The sequence below is a fragment of the Staurois parvus genome, unplaced genomic scaffold (assembly GCF_062004578.1).
Source record: "Staurois parvus isolate SC_StPar_1 unplaced genomic scaffold, SC_StPar_1.0 ptg000512l, whole genome shotgun sequence".
Classification (NCBI taxonomy): Eukaryota; Metazoa; Chordata; class Amphibia; order Anura; family Ranidae; genus Staurois; species Staurois parvus.
The window spans coordinates 554,763-580,692 of NW_028318308.1; the positions used below are offsets into that span (position 1 = coordinate 554,763).

The window sequence follows — 25,930 nt, forward strand, 5'->3', positions numbered from 1 at the left end:
TTTTATAGTCTATTAATTATGTTATTTTTTAAGCGCTACACTAATTTATATAGATTTCCTCCAAACTGCTTTTCCCAGAAGGTGACAACCTTATTAACACAAAAGGTGTCACCTCCAGGAAGCCGGGCTTTTCAGTAGGCAAATGATGCTAATTGATGACCACTATCTGAGTACCTCTGACTGAATATACATCTAATCCACTCAAATCTGTACATTTATGTCACATGTGAATGCACTATGGTTACAATTACATATTGCTACTGATCATATCCTATCCACTCAAATCTTACATGTACGTTAAAAAATCAAAATAACTTAAAAAAAAAAGTACCCTCGCTCCCCCCACGTGTGTGCACCTGCATGCGTGAGCATTGACCCCCTGCCAGTATGTAAACAGCGGTTGCACCATGCATGTGAGGTATCGCCACAAACATCAGATCCAGGGCAGTAATTCTAACACCAGAAAATAATTCAAAGTCCTCCTGCGCTATGAGAGTGAAAGTATAAAACCTATTGACTAGCTGCCAGCACTCTAAACTGATACCAATCCACAGTGTCAATAAATCATAAAACAGTGCAGCGCTCTAAGAATTAAATAATAATAAATCAATAAAATAAAATAAATATGAATAAAATAATAGTGCCAAAAGACATAAAAAATTAGTGCCAAACCATAATAGAAATAAAGACAAGGTGTCAAACCATAAAAATAAATGGTGTGTACACAATTGATAATAATAAATCACACTCCAAAAGAAACCATCCAATGTAAGAAAACTTAGCAGTGCTCACATAGTGCCACAAAAAAATGAACATGAATAAATGTATCCAAAGCAATATCCTTATAGTGAAAAAATGGCATAAATCTTAGCAGTGCTCACATAGTGCATCAAAAAATTTTTTTTTATAAATAAACGTATCCAGACCAATGTCCTTTTAGTGAAAAAATGACAATAAATCATGCGACGTGCAATAGTGATATTAAATGCAACACGTGACTGTGCCAAACTCCTCCTCGTGAGCAGCTAAATTGCCTCCTCACCTCCTCCTACTGACCCCTGGGGGCCAACAGGCTTGCAGGATCACCCTGGATCCTTAATAGATCATGGTCAGCAGCTTCCTTCCTTCCCTGGATCTCCTTAGAGGGGCTCCTATTTGCCCTATTCAGCCAGGGCGGTCCTGAAGAGTAATAGCTCACAATCCAGTGAGCCACAAAAAAAGCCTCTAAGTGCAGTATTCAATTAACTCGGTTTTATTTTAAAGAGTAAAAAAGGTTTCACTCACATTACAGACAATCTCCCTCCTCACTGATGTGTGGGTGTACTGCATGTCTAATTCTAACACTAGACCTCCTCTATAAATCTAAAATGGTAGCTTGTAATGGCTTTTAAATTGTTGCCTGCGGATATTAAAAACGTATGCAGTTTGTCGCCATTGCACGGGGCATGCACAGTTTTAAAGCATGTCATGTTTGGTATCTATTTACTCGGCGTAGCATCATCTTTTATATCTTACCAAATAATTGGCCAATATATTGTGTTTTTGTGCATTAAAATTTAAAAAAGTGTATTTAAAAAAAGAAAATTGCGTTTGAAAAATCGCTGCGCAAGTACTATGTGACATAAAAAATTGCAGTGCCCGCCATTTTATTCACTAGTGTGTCTTCTTTAAAAAAATATATAATGTTTGGGGGTTCAAATAAATTTCCTAGCAAAAATACTTTTTTTTCATGTGAACAAAAAGTGTCAGAAAAGTCTTGGTCTTCAGGTGGTTAGAAGAGTGAGTGATGTGTGGCATAAACTTCTAATGCTGGGTATAAAATGCCCCCACCCCCCAAAATGACCCCTTTTTGGAAAGTAGACACCCCAGACTATTTGCTGAGAGGCATTTTGAGTCAATAGAAGAATTATTTTTTACCACAAGTTTTTGGAAAATGACAAAAAAAAGAAATGTTACACAAAATTGTCACTTAAATAATTTACTGCTCACACATGCCATGGGTATATGTGGAATTACTCCCCAAAATACATTCTGCTACTTCTCCTGAGTATGGGGGTACCACATGTGCGTGACTTTATGGCAGTCTAGCCAAGTACAGGACCCCAAAATCCAATAAGCACCTTCAGGCTTTTAAAGGGCTTTATTTCCTCATTATACTTCCTGACTCCCTACCACAGTTTCGGAGGCCCTGAAATACCAGCATAGCACCAAACCCCCCAAATGACCCCTTTTTGGAAAGTAGACACCCCAAGGAATTTGATAAGAAGCATGGTGAGTATTTTGCAGTTCTTGTTTGTTGCCACAAGTTTTTTGAAAATGCAGGAAGAAAACAAAAACATTTTTTTTTTCCTATTTTTATATTTCAAAAGCTTGTGAGAAAAAATGAGATCTGCAAAATACTCATCATGCCTCTTTTTAAATTCCTTGGGGTGTCTACTTTCTATAAAGGGGTCATTTGGGGGGGTTTGGTGCTATCCTGGCATTTCAGGTCCTCCAAACCTTTATAGGTAGTGAGGAAGTGTAATGAGGAAGTGACACACCTTCAGGCTTTCAAAGTGGTCATTGGATTTCAGACTCTTGTATGTGGCTAGGCTCCCAAAAAGTCTCACGCATGTGGTACCCCCATACTTGGTAGAAGAAGCAGAGTGTATTTTGGGGTTTAATTCCACATATACTCATGGCTTGTAAGAGAAATATATAATTTAAGTGACAACTCTGTGTAAAAAAAACAATTAAAAAAACATTTTTTGTCATTTTCCAAAAAATAAATCTTCCATGGACTCAATATGCTTCTCAGCAGATAGCTTAGGGTGTATAATTTCCGAAAAGGGGTCATTTGGGGGTGATTGTACTGTCCTGGTATTTTAGCACCTCAAGAAATGTGATAAGCAGTCAGAAAGTAAAAGCTGTGTAAATTCAATTATCTATCCCATAGTTTGTAGACGCTATAGCGTTCACACGAAGCAATCAATATACACTTACTGGAATTTTTTTTTACCAAAAACATGTAACAGAATACATTTAGGCGTAAATTTATGATGAAATCAACTTTTTTTGATATTTTTTATAACAGAAATGAGACAATATCTTTTTTTTTCAAATTGTTGGGATTTTTTTGTTTATAGCGCCAAAAATAAAAAGCGCACAGGTGATCAAAAACCACCAAAAGAAAGCTCTATTTGTGTGAAAGAAAGGACATAAATTTCATTTGGGTACAGCATTGCATGACCGCGCAATTGTCAGTTAAACTAGTGCAGCTCTGTATAGCAAAAAAAAGGCGTAAATTGCAGTATCTATACCAGCAACGGGCAAACTACGGCCCGGCGGACCTTTTAATCCGGCCCGCAGAGCGTGATACTGTCAGGATGGCTGTCAGGATGTGTGTAGGCGGGGCAGCGTGACAAACGTGAGGGGAGCTAGGCTCCTCTCACAGTCCGCCCTGAAGACCGGTGTAGCATGAAAATCTGTCTCCTATGAGGATCTGTCCCCCTCGACGTATCTGCGCATGTGCCGGAGATCGCCGAGCGGCTGCTAATGCCTGAAACTGGCACATGTGCAGATACGTCGAGGGGGACAGATCCTCATAGGAGACAGATTTTCATGCTACACCGGCCAGCGCGGGAACACGGCGAGAGGAACGCGCGGAGCAAAGGTAAGTGAATTGACACAGGGGGGACTTGGGGACTTAATATGGGGGGTGAATTACTATAGGGGGGATGAATTACTATATGGGGGATGAATTACTATATGGGGGATGAATTACTATGGGGGATGAATTACTATATGGGGGATGAATTACTATATGGGGGATGAATTACTATATGGGGGATGAATTACTATGGGGGATGAATTACTATATGGGGGATGAATTACTATGGGGGATGAATTACTATGGGGGATGAATTACTATATGGGGGATGAATTACTATGGGGGATGAATTACTATATGGGGGATGAATTACTATGGGGGATGAATTACTATGGGGGATGAATTACTATATGGGGGATGAATTACTATGGGGGATGAATTACTATATGGGGGATGAATTACTATATGGGGGATGAATTACTATATGGGGGATGAATTACTATGGGGGATGAATTACTATATGGGGGATGAATTACTATGGGGGATGAATTACTATATGGGGGATGAATTACTATGGGGGATGAATTACTATATGGGGGATGAATTACTATATGGGAGATGAATTACTATGGGGGATGAATTACTATGGGGGATGAATTACTATATGGGGGATGAATTACTATATGGAGGATGAATTACTATGGGGGATGAATTACTATATGGGGGATGAATTACTATGGGGGATGAATTACTATATGGGGGATGAATTACTATATGGGGGATGAATTACTATGGGGGATGAATTACTATATGGGGGATTAATTACTATGCTTACTATGGGGGCATATTACTATACTTACTATGGATGACACATACACATCATTCATCTACTCTTGGTCTGGCCCCCGGGTCCAATATATGAACCCATTGCGGCCCTCAAGTCAAAAAGTTTGCCCACCCCTGATCTATACCATAGTTTGTAGACGTTATAACTTTCACAAAAAGCAATCAATATACACTTATTGGGATTTTTTTTACCAAAAACATGGAGCAGAATACAGTTTGGCCTGAATTTATAACTAAGTTTGAGTTTACTATATATTTTTTATAGCAGAAATTAGAAAATATAGGGTTTTTTTTAATTTTCTGTCTTTTTTTGTTTATAGAACAAAAAATAAAAAGCACACAGGTGATCAAATACCACCAAAAGAAAGCTCTATTTGTGTGAAAAAAAGACGTAAATTTTGTTTAGGTACAGCATTGCACGACCGCGCAATTATCAGTTGAAATAGTGCAGCACCGAACAGCAAAAAAATGCATGGTCATTAAGGGGGGGGGGGGGAATTCTCAGGATGGCAAGTGGTTAACAAACCAACTGAGATATGAGCTCAGCCTCGCCCTGTGCAGACGAGTTGTAACAAGTTCTGCATTTCCAGCTTCAGAGACTTTCAGTTTCGTTTCTCTTCTGCTGTCAGCGATGGCGTCTGATCTAAGAGCTGATCTGAAATGTTCCGTCTGTCTGAACATTAATACCGATCCTGTGACCCTGAAATGTGGACACAACTTCTGCCGGGTATGTATTGGTCGTGTGCTGGATACACAAGGGGGGTCTGGAGGTGATTCCTGTCCTGAATGCAGAGAGAAGTTTCCAGATTGTCCTGCATTGCAGAAGAAAATTAAACTACAGCCAATTAAGGAGGAGCCGGGAATCTTCTGTACTTACTGTGTGGACTCTCCTGTACCTGCTGTTAGATCCTGTCTACACTGTGAGGTTTCTCTGTGTGATAAACACCTGAGAGTCCACAAAAAGTCCCCAGAACACATCTTATCTGACCCCACCTTGTCCATGGAGAGAAGGAAATGCTCCGTCCATAAGGAAGTCTTGAAGTATTACTGCACTGAGGATGGGACCTGTATCTGTGTGTCTTGTTGTATGATTGGAGAACACACAGGACATAAGATGATGTCTCTGGATGGGGCTTCTGAGAAGAAGAAGGAGACACTGAGGAATGTTCTGCAGAAACTTCTGACAAAGAGAGAGGAGATGGAGGAAAGAGTCCAGAGTCTGCAGGAACACAAGAGGAAAGTAGAAGAAGAAGAAGCTGGTGACACCGAGAGAGTCACTGCCCTGTTTATAGACCTCAGGAGACGTCTGAAAGACCTGGAGAAGAGAGTCCTGAGGGACATCTCCGGGAGGGCAGAGCGGGTCTCCATCTTCATCCGGGATCTGGAAATAAAGAAGGAGGATCTGTCCAGGAAGATGCGTGACATTGAGGAGATGTGTAACATGACGGATCCACTGACTGTCCTACAGGAATCAGACACAGGTGACTTGTGTGATACTGAGGATGGAGATAATGAGGACAGAGAGAGACATGAGGAACTCCTCCATGATGGAGGGGGGCTGGATGTGGTGGGGGTCTTACACACAGGTTTATCTGATATAATAACAGGGGGAAATGTATCCTTCTATATACAGGGGGCTGCAGACATATTACTGGATGGAAACACAGTTCATAATAACCTACAGATATCAGATGACGGGAAAACTGTGTCCAGGTCAAATAGGAACCAGAAGCGTCCAGAAACACCAGAGAGATTTCAGTATTATCCTCAGGTGATGAGCAGTCAGAGGTTCTCGTCAGGGAGATTTTACTGGGAAGTGGATGTCGGGGGGTCAAAATGCTGGATAGTTGGGATGTGTTACCCCAGTATAGACAGGAAAGGACGTAAGTCAGGGATTGGAAGGAATAACAAATCCTGGGGTTTGGACAGGTCTAGAAACAATTACTGGATGATACATGATAGCAATGAGATCCTTTTACCTGCCAATATCTCCATTGACAGAGTCGGGATATATCTGGATTATGAGGCCGGGCAGATCTCCTTCTATGATCTGTGTGACCCGATCCGACACCTCCACACCTTCACCACCACCTTCACTGAGCCCCTCCATGCCGGGTTTAATGTCTATGAAGGTTGTATAAAGATATGTGGGGGGAGGGGGGAGATGTGAGAGCTCCGCCCACAGTCTGGTGACATCACAGGGATGGGCCTATTATTCAGCCAATGCTTGGAGGAAGTGTTGACTCCTGGGAGAAGTATGAGAGCTGCCATTGCAGGCCTTCTTCTGAAAATGCTAGTTACCTGGCTGTGTGTAATGTAAGAACTGCTAAAGTGATACTAAAGACAAAATCTGACCGATATGATGCCGTCTGTCACCGACATTAACACAACAGTCTTTGTTTTCTGAGTCCTCCTGTAAATTTGTTTTTTTACCTGTTGGTTTTGTTGTTATTTCCCAACTCCCTTTAACAGACCAATCTGTCCAGCAAAAGTGTCAGTTAGAGGGTGGGGACAAACCATTTACCACTGACAGGGGTGATCACAATGATTAGCTGTTATTCATTTATATAAAAAAATCTTTATCCCAAAAGGAAACAAAAATGTTGGTGTAACGACTTAGAAAGTGTAATCTGAAGTTCAGTTTTAATTTGTTAGTCACTTATGTAAATTCCATCTAAATCTCCTCGTCCATCAAACACCCCCCTCTCCAGACAATGCTGCTGTCCAAGGGGGTCTCCACTGCTCCTCCATAGATACAGGAGCCACCCTAAGACAGGAAAAGTGTTACTGGCAGGATCACCAGGGGGAAATAAAGGGGAAAAAACTGAAAACTAATGCAGCCACCACATCTATGGACTGGTACACTTCAATATATACAGTATATAGTTTTTGTGTTTTGTGTTTTATAGCAGTTTAGGTCTCTGCCCCAGAACAAGCATGCTGTGAATAAGAATCAGAAAAGTGTCAGAATCCCTTCTCCCTATACTTGTTCCGGGTCAGAGACTGAGACAGTATTGAAGCCAAAACATCGACATGGCAGCCAGGGAACTAGCATTTTCATAAGGAGAGTTCATCAATGACAGCCCCCGTGGTTCTTTCATGGCAGGTGCCCTTTAAACATAATAAATGTCATTCATTAACTGACACGATGATAACTGCCGGGTGTGTCTGGATTCCAGGGATAGTCCCGGGATTGAGAGGTTTGTCCCTGGAAATGTTGCTGATTTTATTAACATCTTATATAGATATTTTTATTATGATTTGTATTACAGAGTAACGTCCCCTTCATGGTAATAATAATCGGTGACGGGTATTTTATTCCTCATTTTACTGTTTCTATTAATGTCGGCAGTGTTTAGTCCTGGTTACACACGTCTCCTTCATACAGGACAGAATTCTGTGAAATCCAGGGGAGTAGCTACAGGGGTCGCAGGGGTAGCCATTGTCACCCAGCCCCATTCTTCAGGGGGCCCGTGCAGCCCTCTGTATGCCTGGTTAGGAAGAGAGGCAGGGATGGCTGCATTCAGAGGAACATGGAGAGATGGATTCCTCTGTATGCAGCCACCACCGCCGCTCCTTCTATCCAGCTTTTTTTGGCTGCATCCCCTGTGCCCGGAGTTCAGCTATAAAGGACAGAAGACACCCCGACATTCACCTCCTCATTGCTTTCCTAATATTTTCTTAATTTTTTCTGGGAATGTTTTCTCCTAAAGTCCCCATTTATACAGAGAAATGTTCTTGTATCATATAGTGATAGGAAGTGATGAGGATTTGGTGTTATAGGGGAACGGCCGGACCGAGGAGCTGATAGGACTAGTATTGTCCGTGTCTAAAGGGGTCCCCGGGAATCTTTATTTCATAGAAAAGAATCCAGAAATAGATCTGCAGATGGGGGTCTGGATTGTGCTTGGCAGAAGAGCTGACAATCCACCTCAGATTTCCCCTATGATAACCCCAGAGCCATCTATCATCTGTTATGGTCATCCTGCCGTCTGCCGTCCCCCAGAGGAGCTGATTAAAAATGGTCATTCGAAAGGAGGAATGGGTCTACCCGTATTACCCATGTATTAGTATGCGTCACTCTTAGAACAACTTCCGTCATAGTTCGCACCTACGGACAAATTGTGAGTACAGATTGAACGGAATACGATTCCTAATAAAGACCTACAGGCCCTTATCCTGGCTAGAGCGGATTCACCTAAACTAATAAATACTCTTTTACCATCTATTACCGCCACGTTGGAAGCTTGGAACTTAGGTTTGAGCCTAATGCCCGACTGCTCCCCTAAACTTCAAATTACCATTCCAATCTCTGCATATGAACATCTTATACCAAATCTAAATACTAAACCATTAAGAGATCTAGGGTACAATACATTTGAGGAAATAAGACACCCAGTTCCGAGCACAGGGATGCACCCATACCTGCAGATAAGGGGATTCCATGGTACTGGCCTAAACACATGGCTGGAAATAGATCCTAAATTATGGCATTTTGTTGAAAATCCTGTCAAAATGAAAAACGGAATCTCCAAACTTTACAAACTTTTACATTATGATTGTGATGGTTCCTCAGTACCTAGGGTAGAACGATGGGAAAGGGATCTTCAAAGATCCTTTACAAGAGACGATTGGGAGAATGCCCTGAAAAGCAGTTTAAGTATTTCTAATTGCACTAACCATTGGGATTGCTCCTTGAAAATAATGCATCGTAGTTAATGCATTCACTCCATATAAATTATCTAAAATGTGCCCTGATACATCCCCACTATGTTGGAGAGACTGTGGTGGGGAGGGGAACATACTTCACATTTTGTGGAAATGTCCCTGTTTGAAAACATTGTGGAAGGAGGTCTTCACACTTATCTCTACGGTGTCGGGCATAGCTTCCCCTCTGGCTGCACATTTAGCCCTCCTTAACCTCAAACTAAATCTCTTTCCTAGTAAATATAGAACAATTATAGGTCATATTCTCATTGCGGCTAGATTGGCTATTACTAGTAGATGGAAATCATTGAACTCCCCATATATATCTAAGGTTATCCAAAGAGTACAGACACACTATATGTTTGAGAGGGCTCTGGCAATTAGTCATTCTTCTATGGAAGAGTTTGATGCAAAATGGTTCCATTGGAAAGAGTTATCTCCGCCATTCACTATTACTATATAGAAACTTTTGCATGATAGCCATGATCCCCCTGCCCACACCCCCCCCCCCCATCCTATCCATCATCACCAACAACTCCACTATCACTTCCGCCCCGCAAGCCAAAGTCCTTGGCGTCATTCTTGACGCGAACCTCTCCCTCCAACCGCATGTCAAATCACTCACAAACACATGCAGGCTCCATCTTCGCAACATTGCCAAGATCCGCTCCTTCCTCACCCCAGACACCACCAAACTTCTAGTACACTCCCTCATCATCTCACGCCTTGACTACTGCAACTCCCTCCTCACTGGCCTACCCAAGTGCAGGCTCTCCCCGCTCCAGACCATCCTGAACTCAGCTGCCAGACTCATCCACCTTACCACCCGCTCCACCTCTGCCACCCCCCTCTGCCTCTCCCTCCACTGGCTCCCGATTGCCCAACGCATCAAATTTAAACTCCTTACCCTGACCTACAAAGCCGTTCACAACACTGCCCCTGACTACCTCACCAATCTGATCACCAGGTACCACCCTACCCGTACCCTTCGCTCCTCACAGGACCTCCTTCTATCCTGCTCCCTGGTCTCCTCCTCCCATGCACGACTGCAGGACTTCTCCAGGTCCTCCCCCATCCTCTGGAACTCACTGCCCCAATCCATCAGACTGTCGCCTTCTCTATTCACATTCAGGCGCTCCCTCAAAACCCATCTCTTCAGGGAAGCCTACCCCACCCTCACCTAACGGCCATCCTCCCTCATTCCTCCTACCACTTCATCCCCCTCAGCCACTTCCTACTGTACCTTTACCCCCTCCCTCCTAGATTGTAAGCTCGTAAGAGTAGGGCCCTCTTACCCCTCGTACGCTGTCTGTCTTTGTTGTACTGTGCCATGTATTGTCCCCCCCTATTGTACAGCGCTGAGCAAACCCTTTGGCGCTATATAAACTCGTAGTAATAATAATAATAATAATAATAAAGGACAATATGACAACTTTGGTCTCCTATTGCTCACGTGGTTGCTCTGTCCTTATTCTTTCTCTTCTTTCCTTTTTCTTTTCCCAGTTGGATTCTGTTTTCTTTATCTTTCACTCTTTATCTACTCCTTGTTACCTTTTAATCAGGTTCAGGTGGGCCCGCATTGTTGCGTCTCTGGAGAATGGGTTCAGCAAAACGCTATGCATATATGGTATGTTTTGTTTATGTACTTATTTTGTCTGGAAGTATTCCTTCTCTATACTTGCTATTCTTGATAGTGTACGCATTTCTTAGTCATGTATGTACAGTATATTATAGTACGGAGAAAAAGCTGTGTTTACTCCCTAATCTGAACCTGTATTGTGGTCGACATGTTTGTGTTTAAAACCTAATAAAAAAGATTTGAAAAGAATGGTCATTCCTCTATTGGTCATGTTCTAGTTCTATCACGGGAGTCATGTGATCAGTTCTGCCAATCATTTTTCAGATCTTGTATGTCCCAATGTCTTGCATTTCTAGTAATTAGAAGTGATTGGAAGGAATCGTATTGTATTGGAAGTGATTTCTGTAGATTGGGTTGTGTTGTGCTCACTATGATAGGAGAAGTTCTGGAACCCCAAGGAGCCGTGACACCAGGGTTACTGTGTATATGCAGGATGAGCACTGACACTGCACACTCCAGCAGAAATGATGACACCGTATTGGTCAGAATCTCCCGGTCATTGTCCAACCAGTACTAGGATGTGAGAGCTGGAATATGGTTGGTTGCTAGGGGCAACCCAGATACTTTCCTCTCAGACACATTTCATGATTCGGGAACAATTTATATCAGTTTGATTTGTGAAAAAAGGAGTTCAGTAAATGATCTGCAATTGTTTACAGGATTGTTACTGAATCCTTCATTATCTAATGAGTGCCGGGCTCCGAGGCCTGAACTGTGCCTGAATGGAGTGGGGTTGTCTTCTCTGTCCATGTGATGCACAATTTATTATTCTTATTCCCAACTCATTTATCAAAACTAGAGAAATCGAATTCAGTTTTCTATTGTATCCCCCCTGATAACTCCATTCCACCCATATATGACAAGACCAGGGGCGGACTGAGCATTTGGAAACTTGGGCACTGCCCAAGGGCCTGGGGTCAGTAGGGGGCCCCATTAGATGTCCCTGGTACCTTTTTCATAGGCTTTTTTGAATTTGGGCAACGACACAGGGGCCCCATGATCCCCTATTGCCCGGGAGCCCCATGAGTTGTCAGTCCGCCCCTGGACAAGACTCCATATTATGTGTGAAGTGAAGGATGATCATGGAGGTCATTTCTTATCCTGACTCCAATCATTGTAACAGTGACGGATCCTTCCCTGAGTCCTCTATGCCTGGCTTGGACGGAGCGGAGATGAGCACTGCTACCAATCTACATCAAATCGATCAACTCACCAAAATACTCGTAATCCATGGAGATGATATCTTGTATGAGGGGAATTGTGTGAAGGTGATACATAGAGAATGTGCGGGATGGAAAGGTCAGAAGATTTCTATATTAATACTTATTTTATCTATAACTAGGAGATCGATGTTTATTAGAAATGTCGTTGTAGTTCTGCTTAAAGCATTCAAAGGTCAAAAGTGAACTTTCCATCCTCATCTTAGTAAGATGAGTCTTGTAGGAGAGAAGACCGGAAATGACACTGAGGAAGGAGGAAATTACATCACTGAATATGGGAGGAGAGATCGATAGCATGGAGGAGGAGAGAAGAGAGAGAGGAGGGAGAAGGAAGGAGGAGAGAAAACATTGAAAAGATAAAGGTGGAGAAGAGTAGAGAGGGAGGAGTGAAAGAGGAGATAAAGAGCAATGAGGAGGGAGAGGAGAGAAGGGAGGAATAGTGAAAAGAGAGAAGGAGGAGAGAAGAAAGTGAGAGGAGAAAGGAGGAAAGAAAAAGTAGAGAGAAGGAAGAGAGAGATTTAAAAAAGGAAGCAAAGGTAGGAGGAGAGAAGAGAAAGAAAGGAGGAGAGAGGTAAGAAGAGAGTGAGAAGGAAAGAGGAAAAAAAAAAGAGACAGCAGAGGGAAGAAGAGAGAAAAAGAGACAGGAGAAAACAGAACAAAAGAGTTGGAGAGATGAGGGAGGAGAAGAGAGAGAGGAGCACAGTGGATAGAAAAGAGAGAAAGAGGGAGGAGTAGAGGAGAGAAAGAAGAAATTTGAGGAGAGAAGATGAAGATAAAAGGAGGAGATGAGAAGAAAAGACAGTAAGAGAAGGGAGGAGGAGAAAAAAAACAAAGAGAGGAGGGAGGAGAAAAGAGAAAAATAGACATGGCAGAGGGAGGAGAAAAGAGATGAGGAAGGAGGAGAGAAGATAAAGAGAACATGAATCGTAGAGGGAGTAGAGATGAGAAAAGAATAGAAAGAGAGAGGAGAAAGGAGGGGAGAAGGAGGCAGGAAAGGAGAAGGAAAAGAGAGGAGGAAGGAGGAGAAAAAAGATAGAGATAGGAGGGAGGAAGAGAGCAGACAGGAAGGAGAAGAGAAAACAGAGTGAGAAAGAAGAAGGAAAGAAGAGAGAGAGAACAGAGGGAGGAGTAGACATGAGAAAGAGAGGAGGGAGGAGAAAAAATAGAAAGGGGGAAGAAGCAGAGAAGAAAGTGAGAGGGGGGAGGAAAGAATAGCGTGAGAGGAGGGAAAAGTAGAGAAGAGGGAGAGATCGGGAAGGAGGAAAGAAAATAGAGTGAAGAGAAAGGAGGAGAAAAGAAAGGGAGACTAGAGCGAAGGTGAGAAGAGAAAGAGAGGAGAAAGGAGGTTAGAAGAAAGAGGGAAGAGGGGAGAAGACAGAGAGGAGGAAAGAAGAGAAAAAGACAGAGAGAGAGAGGAGAAAAGTGAGAGGGGGAGGAAAGGGAGAATTAGGTGAAGGAGAGAGGACAGAGAGAGCAAAGAGGAGGAGAGAAGAAAAAGAGAGATATATAGAGAGAATGTAGAAGGAGGAGGATAGAAGATAAAGAAAGGACTAGAGAGAAGAGAGAGACAGAGGAGGAAGTAGAAGAGAAAGGAGGAGGAGAGAAGAGAGTGAGAGGAGGAAGGAGAAGAGAACGGGGAGCAAAGAGGACAAAAGAGAGGTGAGGGATCAGGATAGGCGAAAAAAAGGAGGAGAGGGGGAGGAGAGAAAAAGAAAAAGGAAAGTGGAGGAGAGAGGAGAAAGAGAGGAGGGAGAGTAAAAGGTGAGAGTTGGGGGGAGAGAGATTAAATATAAAAAAGAGGAAGGAGAAGAGAAGAGAAGAGAGAGAGGGGATAGATAGATAGATAGATAATAGATAGATAGATAGATAGATAGATAGATAGATAGATAATAGATAGATAGATAGATAGATAGATAGATAGATAGATAGATAGATAGATAATAGATAGATAGATAGATAGATAGATAGATAGATAGATAGATGGAAGGAAAAAGGAATAGAAACAGACAAGGGAGAAGATAAGAAAATAAAGAGGGGAGGAAGGAAGATAGATGAGTTGGAGGAGGAAAGAGAGAAGAGAGAGAGGAGTGCGACAGAACGCTTGTCACCGCAATTGGACAATTCCATCAGAGAACTGCTTCCTTGCTACTGGGACCCAGGACCAAGATATTATAACCGGGCATTGCACCCAAGACTAGACTAGACAAGACTAGCTTAGATGCCAAACTGGAACTCTTTATCAAACAGAAAACACAGGTTTTTATACACTCCAGAAATAGGGGCAGTGCCCACAGGAACAATAAACACAAATATTATACATTGAGATAAACACCCCACACTGATTAGATAAAAGCTTGATCACATCATCCTAAACAATGCAAATGGTAAGCAGTACAGCCAACAGCTAACAGAGATCTAATTGATATTAAGCTAATCAACAGCCAGGCATCCAGCCAATGCTTTCATTAATCAGGGAGCCCACCCCAGACCGACTGGTAATAAGCCCACCCTGAATACACAAAGCACATTACACATTGATGTGTCTCAGGTGTTTGCTTTCCATCTGTCCATCATAAGACAAGACTCATACAATATTCCAAGTTTGTAAAAGTGAAATTATTTTATCTTCTTGAGGGAGATTGTTGATAACTATTTCTGTGCCAAGTAGAGGAGCTTCTCCAACCCCGTCCTCATGAGGGCCACCATATTTCCTCTGACCATTAACCTGTACAGGATTAATATTACACCTTTCCATCCACTCCAGATGGGAAGATTTATTGTCTTTACACAGAGAATGAATCCAAGCCTCGCTCTCAGCGTTTATCACGTTGTTGTCCATCATTAGAGAATGATCTGCTCTCTCCATGGGCCATAGTCAGTCGGTAGAAGGCTAGCGAAGGAAAAAAAGCAGGGAATACGAAAGAAGAGAAAGAGCGCAAGGTGGAGAGAAGAAAAAGATCAGGGAGGAGGAAAGAATAGAAAGATCAGGGAGGAGGAGAGAAGAGACTGAAAGTACAGAGGAGGAGAGAAAAGAGAAGCAGGAACAAGGACAGAAGAGAGAGAGGAGGGAACAGGATAGGAGAAAACGGGAGGAAGAAAAATAGAAAGGAGGAGGAGGGAGGCAAGAAAGATACAGAGAGAGAGGAAGAAGGAGGGAGGAAAGAGAGGAGGAGGAGAGTAAAGAGTGAGAGAAAGAAGGAGGAGAGAAAAGAGTGAAGAGGAGAGATCAGAGAAAAGAAAAAAGGAGCAGAGGGAGAAGGAGAGACAAGAAAGAAAGGAACAAAAAGAGAGAGAGAGGAGGGAGGAGGAGTAGAGAAGAGAGAGGGAGTGGAAAGAGGAGAAAGAAATAAAGATATTGGTGGAGAGTGTAAAAAGAGAAAGAAAGAGAATGAATGAAAAAATAGGGGAAAAAGAGAATGGGGAGGGAGAGGGAGAAAAAACAGAGTGAGAGAGATGAGGAAGAGAGAAAATAGTGGAAGGAGAGAGCAAGAGAGAAGATGGAGCGAAAACAGAGTGATGAGGAAGGAGGAGAGAAGAGGAGAGAGATAACAGAGAGCGGTGTCAGATTCTGTGTGAAATAGAGGGAATCTGTGGAGGGAGGAGACATAATTCGGAGGCGGGAGAAGAGGTGGAGACACTGCACACACCTAGTCTAGGTAGGTCGGAGGTATAAATCTCACCACTGACACTACAACTTTGGTCAAATCAGTGTTTCCTCCATCTGTGATTTCCTTCTCATCAGTATGGGAAGATCCTCAGGTCTCCTGGCTGCTGAGATCCTGGGATTGGGATGACAGCAGATACAATGATGCAAAGCAGTACAGGAAGCCAGGCGTTGTCACTTTCCATTGATAGAGGTCCCCAGGACTATTACACAGATACAATCACCTCTTCATCCCTGTCAGGGCTCCAGGTATGACCAGAGGTGTGTGGACTGACACAGGGAAACGCAGGCTTCAGGTATAGTAAACAATATAGTTTATTAAAACTAACAAATACAAAAACGCAGTGCAACACTAAACATAAACACAGTGCAAACAAACCAAACCTCCAACAGATAACAATACATACAACACAAAGAGTAGTCAGGCAGGCCGGGTCGGTAGCGAACGGGCAAATGGAGTACCAGGAGCAGGCAGGAGAGTGGTCAGGAATAGCCGGGGTCGGTGCAGGCAGAGTTCTATCAAGTCAGGAGTCAGGCAGAGGGATCAGGAAGGCAGACAACAGGATCAGGTTCAGGATACAGGGGCCCATGGGAAACACACACCAAGGCCCTGATTGCAGGTCTGGCCATTCCTTATATGCACCTCCTGCAATCAGCCTCAGGTGTTTTGGCTGACTGATTGCAGGAATGAGCCTCTGGTTGCTGAGAGCACCCGCTGGCCAGCCCTGGTACTGCAACCCACAAGGCAGGTGAGTCCCACAGCTATTGGCGAGTCCATTCCTGACAGTACCCCCCCTCAAGGAGCGGACTCAGGACGCTCCAAACAGCCCTAAATGGGCAAAATGTTCCACCGCCAGGGTCCGGTAACTGGTGGGATATCAAGGACTGGCACATCAGGCTGGGCACCGGGCAGAGGCACATCAGGCTGGGCACCGGACAGAGGCACATCAGGCTCGGCACCGGACAGAGGCAAATCAGGCTGGGCACCGGACAGAGGCACATCAGTCTGGGCACCGGACAGAGGCACATCAGGCTGGACACCGGACAGAGGCACATCAGGCTGGGCACCGGACAGAGGCACATCAGGCTGGACACCGGACAGAGGCACATCAGGCTGGACACCGGACAGAGGCACATCAGGCTGGGCACCGGCCACCAGACGGAGCAGCGGGCACCGGGCCACCAGGCGGAACAGCGGGCACCAGGCCACCAGGCGGAGCAGCGGGCACCGGGCCATCAGGCGGAGCAGTGGGCACTGGGCCATCAGGCAGAGCAGCGATCACCGGGCCACCAGGCGGAGCAGCGGGCACCGGGCCACCAGGCGGAGCAATGGGCACCAGGCCACCAGGCAGAGCAGCAGGCACCGAGGCATCTGGGAGAACAGCGAGCACCGAGTCACCAAGCACGACAGCGGCCTCCGAGTAAACCGGCACGACAGCAGGCTCCGAGTCACCCGGCACGACAGCGGGCTCTGAGTCAACCGGCACTACAGCGGGCTCCGAGTCAACCGGCACGACAGCGGGCACCGAGTCATCTGGCAAGACAGCGGGCACCGAGTCAACTGGCACGACAGCGGGCACCGAGTCAACTGGCACGACAGCAGGCACAGAGTCTACTGGCATGACAGCAGGCACCGAGTCTACTGGCACGACAGCGGGCACCGAGTCACCAAGCTCGACAGCGGGCATCGGGTCACCAGGTACGACAGCGGGCACCGGGTCACCAGGTACGACAGCGGGCACCGGGTCACCAGGCATCGGGTCATCTGGCTTGACAGTGGGCACCGGGTCATCTGGCATCAGGTCATCTGGCTCGACAGCGGGCACCGGGTCATCAGGCATTGGATCGTCTGGCTCGACAGCGGGCATCGGGTCACCAGGCATCAGGTCATCTGGCTCGACAGCGGGCGTCGGGTCATCAGGCATTGGATTGAGAGTGGTCAGGAATAGCCAGGGTCGGTGCAGGCAGAGTTCTATCAAGTCAGGAGTCAGGCAGAGGGATCAGGAAGGCAGACAACAGGATCAGGTTCAGGATACAGGGGCCCATGGGAAACGCACACCAAGGCCCTGATTGCAGGTCTGGCCATTCCTTATATACACCTCCTGCAATCAGCCTCAGGTGTTTTGGCTGATTGCAGGAATGAGCCTCTGGTTGCTGAGAGCACCCGCTGGCCAGCCCTGGTACTGCAACCCACAAGGCAGGTGAGTCCCACCACTATTGGCGAGTCCATTCCTGACAATCCCCCATCTAATAGACTTTTCAGGAGGTCCCCCATAGAGTCCAAGCATACAGCAAATATCATGTCCGGATATCCATATCCAATGGTTCAGCTGCAAATCAACTGAAAACCTCTCAATACATCACCATGTCCAGTGTCTGTCAGTCAGTGGAATTGTCTGTCTGTGGACAGTAAGGTTGGCAGAGTCATCAGGCCCCTGGGAGAAAACCAACCTTCTTCCTTGTATTCAGCAGATGTACCAGGGACACCTACTGGCAGCATAGAGAAACAGCACCACTGAGCTAGGAGGTACCCTTGTGAACAACTAAATAAATAAATAAATGTCCTTGTCCCTGCTGAAAAGTTGTACACTGCCCTACTGACTCTTGTACATTCCCTGCTGACCTCCCATTCTCTGCCCTGCTGACCCCCTGTACACTGCCCTACTGACTCTTGTACATTCCCTGCTGACCTCCCATTCTCTGCGCTGCTGACCCCCTGTACACTGCCCTACTGACTCTTGTACACTCCCTGCTGACCTCCCATTCTCTGCCCTGCTGACCCCCTGTACACTGCCCTACTCACTCTTTTACACTTCCATGTTGACCTCTCACTTTCTTGTTTGCCACCTGCGTACTGCCTTGCTGACTCCGTGTCCTCTGCCCTGCTGCCCAATGCTGCCCTGTCCACTTCCCTAATAACTTACTGTACACTGTCCCAGAAACTGCTGACCCTATCCACTGCTCTACGTACTTTTATACATTGCCTTGCTGACCTTACATCCTCAGCCCCCCTGACATTTTGTACTGCACCCCCACATCAGAAAGGCTAGATCTGGCCCTGACCATCACTATTCCCCTCCTCAGTACTGGAGCCAGTAAGCCTCAGGTGCAGGAACATGTGCTCCTCCTCAACCTCAGATACAACTGACTCCTGTATCTGTGAATGAGGAGGCAGAACATGGAGCTTTAGCAGCTACTGATGACTTCAAGCTATACTGCTCCTGGGAGATGGAGGAGGATGATGAAGACTTGGTTAGACACTCCACCACCTTCTCTTCAGTCCTGGGTTTATAACAGGCTTGCTACCAGAAAGGAAAGGTGTATGTGCCTCTAGATGCTGCATGCCTGATTTGGCTTGTGGATATGAATGGTGGAATGCCAATCCTCAAGTGGTTCAACTGATTTTAATACGTGTCAATGTACACAATCATGGGGTGTGTCTTAAGGTTTATTAACAAACCAACTGAGAGATGAGCTCAGCCTCGCCCTGTGCAGCCGAGTTGTAACCCGTTCTGCATTTCCGGATTCAGAGACTTTCATTTCATTCTCTTCTGTGGTCAGCGATGGCGTCTGCTGCTCTGAGAGCTGAGCTGGAATGTTCCGTCTGTCTGAACATTAATACCAATCCTGTGACCCGGAAATGTGGACACAACTTCTGCCAGGTCTGTACTGATCTTGTGTTGGATACACAGGAGGGGTCTGGAGGTGATTCCTGTCCTGTATGCAGAGAGAAGTTTCCAGATTGTCCTGCATTGCAGAAGAAAATGAAACTACAGAACATAGTGGACAATTTCCCATCTGCACAGCCAATTATGGAGGAGCCGGGAATCTTCTGTACTCACTGTGTGGACTATCCTGTACCTGCTGTTAGATCCTGTCTACACTGTGAGGTTTCTCTGTGTGATAAACACTTGAGAGTCCACAAAAAGTCCCCAGAACACATCTTATCTGACCCCACCTTATCCATGGAGAGCAGGAAATGCTCCGTCCATAAGGAAGTCTTGAAGTATTACTGCACTGTGGATGGGACCTGTGTCTGTGTGTCCTGCAGTTTGGCTGGAGAACATCGAGGACACCAGGTGGAGGTGCTGGATGAGGCTTCTGAGAAGAAGAAGAAGACACTGAGGAATGTTCTGCAGAAACTTCTGACAAAGAGAGAGGAGATGGAGGAAAGAGTCCAGAGTCTGCAGGAACACAAGAGGAAAGTAGAAGAAGAAGAAACTGGTGACACCGAGAGAGTCACTGCCCTGTTTATAGATCTCAGGAGACGTCTGGAAGACCTGGAGAAGAGAGTCATGAGGGACATCTCCGGGAGGGCAGAGCGGATCTCCATCTACATCCGGGATCTGGAAATAAAGAAGGAGGAGCTGTCCAGGAAGATGCGTGACATTGAGGAGCTGTGTAACATGACGGATCCACTGACTGTCCTACAGGAATCAGACACAGGTGACTTGTGTGATACTGAGGATGGAGATAATGAGGACAGAGAGAGACATGAGGACCTCCTCCATGATGGAGGGGGGCTGGATGTGGCGGGGGTATTACACACAGGTTTATCTGATATAATAACAGGGTTAAATGTATCCTTCCCCATACAGAAAGCAGCAGACATATTACTGGATGTAAACACAGTTCATAAAAACCTACAGATATCAGATGGCGGGAAAACTGTATCCAGGTCAGATAGGAACCAGAAGCGTCCAGAAACACCAGAGAGATTCAAGTGCCATCCTCAGGTGATGAGCAGTCAGAGGTTCTCGTCAGGGAGATTTTACTGGGAAGTGGATGTTGGAGGGTCAATATACTGGATAGTTGGGATGTGTTACCCCAGTATAGACAGGAAAGGACACAAGTCAGGGATTGGATGGAATAACAAGTCCTGGGGTTTGGACAGGTCTAGAAACAATTATTGGATGATACATGATAGCAATGAGATCCCTTTACCTGCCAATATCTCCATTGACAGAGTCGGGATATATCTGGATTATGAGGCTGGGCAGATCTCCTTCTATGATCTGTGTGACCCGATCCGACACCTCCACACCTTCACCACCACCTTCACTGAGCCCCTCCATGCTGTGTTTAATGTATATGAAGGTTGTATAAAGATATGTGGGGGGAATTGGGAGATGTGAGAGCTCCGCCCACAGTCTGGTGACATCACAGGGATGGGCGATAGGATTGGCCTATTATTCAGCCAATGCTTGGAGGAAGTGTTGACTCCTGGGAGAAGTATGAGGGCTGCCACTGCAGGCCTTCTTCTGAAAATGCTAGTTACCTGGCTGTGTGTAATGTAACAAACTGCTAAAGTGATACTAAAGACAAAATCTGACAGATATGAAGCCGTCTGTCACCGACATTAACACAACAGTCTTTGTTTTTCTGAGTCCTCCTGTAAATTTGTTTTTTTACCTGTTGGTTTTGCTGTTATTTCCCAACTCCCTTTAATAGACCAATCTGTCCAGCAAAAGTGTCAGTTAGAGGGTGGGGACAAACCATTTACCACTGACAGGGGTGATCACAATGATTAGCTGTTATTCATTTATAAAAAAATCTTTATCCCAAAAGGAAACAAAAATGTTGGTGTAACGACTTAGAAAGTGTAATCTGAAGTTCAGTTTTAATTTGTCACACCCTAATGCAGAAAAGGTGTTACTGGCAGGATCACCAGGGGGAAATAAAGGGAACAAAACTGAAAACTAATGCAGCCACCACATCTATGGACTGGTACACTTCAATATATACAGTATATAGTTTTTGTGTTTTGTGTTTAATAGCAGTTTAGGTCTCTTCCCCAGAACAAGCATGCTGTAAATAACAATCAGAAAAGTGTCAGAGTCCCTTCTCCCTATACTTGTTCCGGGTCAGAGACTGAGACAGTATTGAAGCCAAAACATCAACATGACAGCCAGGGAACTAGCATTCTCATAAGGAGAGTTCATCAATGACAGCCCCCGTGGTTCTTTCATGGCAGGTGCCCTTTAAACATAATAAATGTCATTCATTAACTGACACAATGATAACTGCCGGGTGTGTCTGGACTCCAGGGATAGTCCCGGGATTGAGAGGTTTGTCCCTGGAAATGTTGCTGATTTTATTAACATCTTATATAGATATTTCTATTATGATTTGTATTACAGAGTAACGTCCCCTTCATGGTAATAATAATCGGTGACGGGTATTTTATTCCTCATTTTACTGTTTCTATTAATGTCGGCAGTGTTCAGTCCTGATTATACATGTCTCCTTCATACAGGACAGAATTCTGTGAAATCCAGGGGAGTAGCTACAGGGGTCGCAGGGGTCGCCATTGTGACCCAGCCCCATTCTTCAGGGGGCCCGTGCAGCCCCCTGTATGCCTGGATAGGAATAGAGGCAGGGATGGCTGCATTCAGAGGAACATGGAGAGATGGATTCCTCTGTATGCAGCCGCCACCGCCGCTCCTTTTATCCAGCTTCTTTTGGCTGCATCCCTTGCACTCTTCTCCTCCATCCCCAATGGCTGCAGGGCTCTGAGCTAAGAGAGTTTCTCTATCACAGTCCAGAGCCAGCACTGATGTTCCTCCCTCCCCCCATGCACAGACTGGAGAGGAGCGAGAGCTCCTCCTCCCACTTCTCCCTGTATTCCTGTGGCTGGCCCACCCACACTTTGTGGGCAGGAAGTTTGAAGCTCTCTTCTTTTTTTTCTCCTTCCTTCCTTCCTTCCTTCCTTCCTTCCTTCCTTCCTTCCTCTCTCCTTCCTTCCTTCCTTCCTTCCTCTCTCCTTCCTTCCTTCCTTCCTTCCTTCTTTCCTTCCCTACTTTCTCTTTCCTTCCTTCCTTCCTTCCTCTCTCCTTCCTTCCTTCCTTCCTTCCTTCCTTCCTTCCTTCCTTCCTTCCTCTCTCCTTCCTTCCTTCCTTCCTTCCTTCCTTCTTTCCTTCCCTACTTTCTCTCTCCTTCCTTCCTTCCTTCCTTCCTTCCTTCCTTCCTTCTTTCCTTCCTTCCTTCCTTCCTTCCTTCCTTCCTTCCTTCCTTCCTTCCTTCCTTCCTCTCTCCTTCCTTCCTTCCTTCCTTCCTTCCTTCCTTCCTTCCTTCCTCTCTCCTTCCTTCCTCTCTCCTTCCTTCCTCTCTCCTTCCTTCCTTCCTTCCTTCCTTCCTCTCTCCTTCCTTCCTTCCTCTCTCCTTCCTTTCTTCCTTCCTTCCTCTCTCCTTCCTTCCTTCCTTCCTTCCTTCCTCTCTCCCTCTCTCCTTCCTTCCTTCCTCTCTCCTTCCTTCCTTCCTTCCTTCCTCTCTCCTTCCTTCCTTCCTTCCTTCCTTCCTTCCTTCCTTCCTTCCTTCCTTCCTTCCTCTCTCCTTCCTTCCTTCCTTCCTTTCTTCCTACCTCTCTCTCTCTCTCCTTCCTTCCTTCCTTCCTTCCTTCCTCTCTCCTTCCTTCCTTCCTTCCTTCCTTCCTTCCTTCCTTCCTTCCTTTCCTTTGTTCCTCTCTCCTTCCTTCCTTCCTTCCTTCCTTCTTTCCTTCCTTCCTTCCTTCCTTCCTTCCTTCCTTCCTTCCTTCCTTCCTTCCTTCCTTCCTTCCTTCCTTCCTTCCTTCCTTCCTTCCTTCCCTCCTTCCTCTCTCCTTCCTTCCTTCCTTCCTCTCTCCTTCCTTCCTTCCTTCCTTCCTACCTCTCTCTCTCCTTCCTTCCTTCCTTCCTCTCTCTCTCCTTCCTTCCTTTCTCCCTCTCTCCTTCCTTCCTTCCTTCATAATATTTTTAAACAATGGTAAATAAATAACAATAATTAAAAAAAAAACCTACTGACACCAATAGCAGAACTACCAGGGTCACAAAGGACACACTTGTGACCGGGCCCTTGCGTTCCACCACTGGCCTTGAAGGGAAGGGCCCTGGTCGAGGGTCAGGGGGCCCTTCATGATTTCCTGCAGCGGGCCCTGAAGGCTCTATTTCAGCCACTGGCGAAATCTTTAGAAGATATATGAGGAATAATAAGGTTGTTCCACTTTGTGGTAAAGCTGAACTCCGGACTGAATACACAGAATATGAATATATATAACTGTATTACCTGCCTAAGATTTGTATTTCTGTCCATCTAGTCTGGAGATTTCACAACTCTACCACACAGCACAGCCCTGTCTGGAAGAGGAGACCTGATGTTTCTCTGCTGCAGTTCAGTAACGCTTACAGGTCTTGTTCCTCCCCCAGCCTGTCATTGGACAGTGGAAGGAGAAGCAGCAGACTGATGAGCTCATCACTCTGCTCTCTCCTCCTATCAGCATGCTGCTTTCATTGAAGCACCTCTGATTGGCTCCTTTTTCTCCACCTCCCTCCCCCAGTCTGAGCTCTGCTGTACAGGGGCTATGAGAGGCTGATACCAGGTCCCATTCAGGTCCTCACACAGCTTGTATATAGAGAAGACATGTAATGATGTATTCATGTATACAGAGCTGCATTCATTCCTCTCTTTTATCTGCCCGGAGTTCAGCTATAAATGACAGAAGACACCCCGACATTCACCTCCTCATTGCTTTCCTAAGATTTTCTTAGATTTGTTCTGGGAATGTTTTCTCCTAAAGTCCCCATTTATACAGAGAAATGTTCTTGTATCATATAGTGATAGGAAGTGATGAGGATTTGGTGTTATAGGGGAACGGCCGGACCGAGGAGCTGATAGGACTAGTATTGTCCGTGTCTAAAGGGGTCCCCGGGAATCTTTATTTCATAGATAACAATCCAGAAATAGATCTGCAGATGAGGGTCTGGATTGTGCTTGGCAGAAGAGCTGACAATCCACCTCAGATTTCCCCTATGATAACCCCAGAGACATCTATCATCTGTTATGGTCATCCTGCCGTCTGCCGTCCCCCAGAGGAGCCGATTAGGAATGGTCATTCCTCTATTGGTCATGTTCTAGTTCTATCACTGGAGTCATGTGATCAGATCTGCCAATCATTTTTCGGATCTTGTATGTCCCAATCATGTCTAGTAATTAGAAGTGATTGGAAGGAATCGTATTGTATTGGAAGTGATTTCTGTATAATAAATGGAGATGAAGCGTTTCCTCAGGTTGGGTTGTGTTGTGCTCACTATGATAGGAGACGTTCTGGAACCCCAAAGAGCTGTGACACCAGGGTTACTGAGTATATTCAGGATGAGCCCCGCCCCTGCACACTGCATGATCCGAGCCAGAAGAAGCCCCGCCCACATCCACCAATGGGGATCAGTATAGAGGCTGAGAGGGGGAGGGGCTGGAGGATGACACTCCCACACAGGGCCTTCTGCAGCTCACAGATGGACATGACCTGAAATGATGGAGGTCTACTGAGGTCTTTATTATTTCAGGAAAGAAGCTGAAAAACAAAGAAATCTAGATATTGGAATGGAGTCATTGTGCTGTGATGGGGCTGAAGTCATTTCCCATGATCCTCGGAGAGAGTATTACAGGAGATTGGTCAGGTACTCCGCTCTGGCAGAAATGATTACACCGTATTGGTCAGAATCTCCCGCTCATTGTCCAACCAGCACTAGGACATGAGAGCTGGAATATGGTTGGTTGCTAGGGGCAACACAGACACTTTCCTCTCAGACACTTTTTAAAAATCAAGAATAATTTATATCAGTTTGATTTACGAAAAACAGAGTTTAGTAGATGATCTGCAATTACAGGATTTACAGGATTGTTACCGAATCCTTCATTGTCTAATGAGTGCCGGACTCCGAGGCCTGAACTGTGCCTGAATGGAGTGGGGTTGTCTTCTCTGTCCATGTGATGCACAATTTATTATTCTTATTCCCAATTCATTTATCGTAACTAGAGAAATATAATTCAGTTTTCTATTGTATCCCCCCTGATGACTCCATTCCACCCATATATGACAAGACAGCACATTATGTATGAAGGGAAGGATGATCATGGCGGTCATTTTTTATCCTGACTCCAATCATTGTTAGGGCTCATTTACACGTGCTTCAAAATGTGGCATTGGACATGGTTTTTAAAGCACTCTGAATGCCAAAGCCCCTGTCTGTAAATAAAATGGTCACCTTACAGTCCTGTTCACATGTTGTGTTTGCTTTGCTTCAAAAATGATACCCCATGTTGCTTTCTTGGTGCTTCAAAGCGTCTCCAAATCCTCCATAGAAGTCGATGACAGAGCTCGCTTGCAGCACCTGTAGCATTATGAGACTTTTATTCAGCTTTAGCTTCACTTTGTTTTGGAGGTACCCCAAGTATGAGATATCCCAGGATGCACTAAGAAACCAACAAGAAACCCAGAAAGATGTCATCAG

At 45.2% G+C, this 25,930-nt stretch overlaps 2 protein-coding genes across 2 annotated transcripts in view; both read left to right on the forward strand.

Moving 5' to 3' along the window:
- Window positions 1–9,883, forward strand: part of LOC149451875 (uncharacterized) — a 37,205-nt gene extending 27,322 nt beyond the window's left edge. The window contains exon 2 of the mRNA XM_089690034.1: window positions 4,997–9,883. Coding sequence (XP_089546160.1) covers window positions 4,997–6,605 — 1,609 coding nt within the window. The 3' untranslated portion in view covers window positions 6,606–9,883. The remainder of the gene's footprint in view (window positions 1–4,996) is intronic.
- A 9,233-nt stretch (window positions 9,884–19,116) lies between these two features.
- Window positions 19,117–23,794, forward strand: LOC149451876 (E3 ubiquitin-protein ligase TRIM21-like). The gene is made up of 2 exons (XM_089690035.1): window positions 19,117–20,559; window positions 23,737–23,794. The coding sequence occupies exons 1-2, from the start codon at window positions 19,229–19,231 to the stop codon at window positions 23,792–23,794; spliced, it is 1,389 nt and encodes a 462-aa protein (XP_089546161.1). The 5' UTR covers window positions 19,117–19,228.
- The last annotated feature ends 2,136 nt before the right edge of the window (window positions 23,795–25,930 follow it).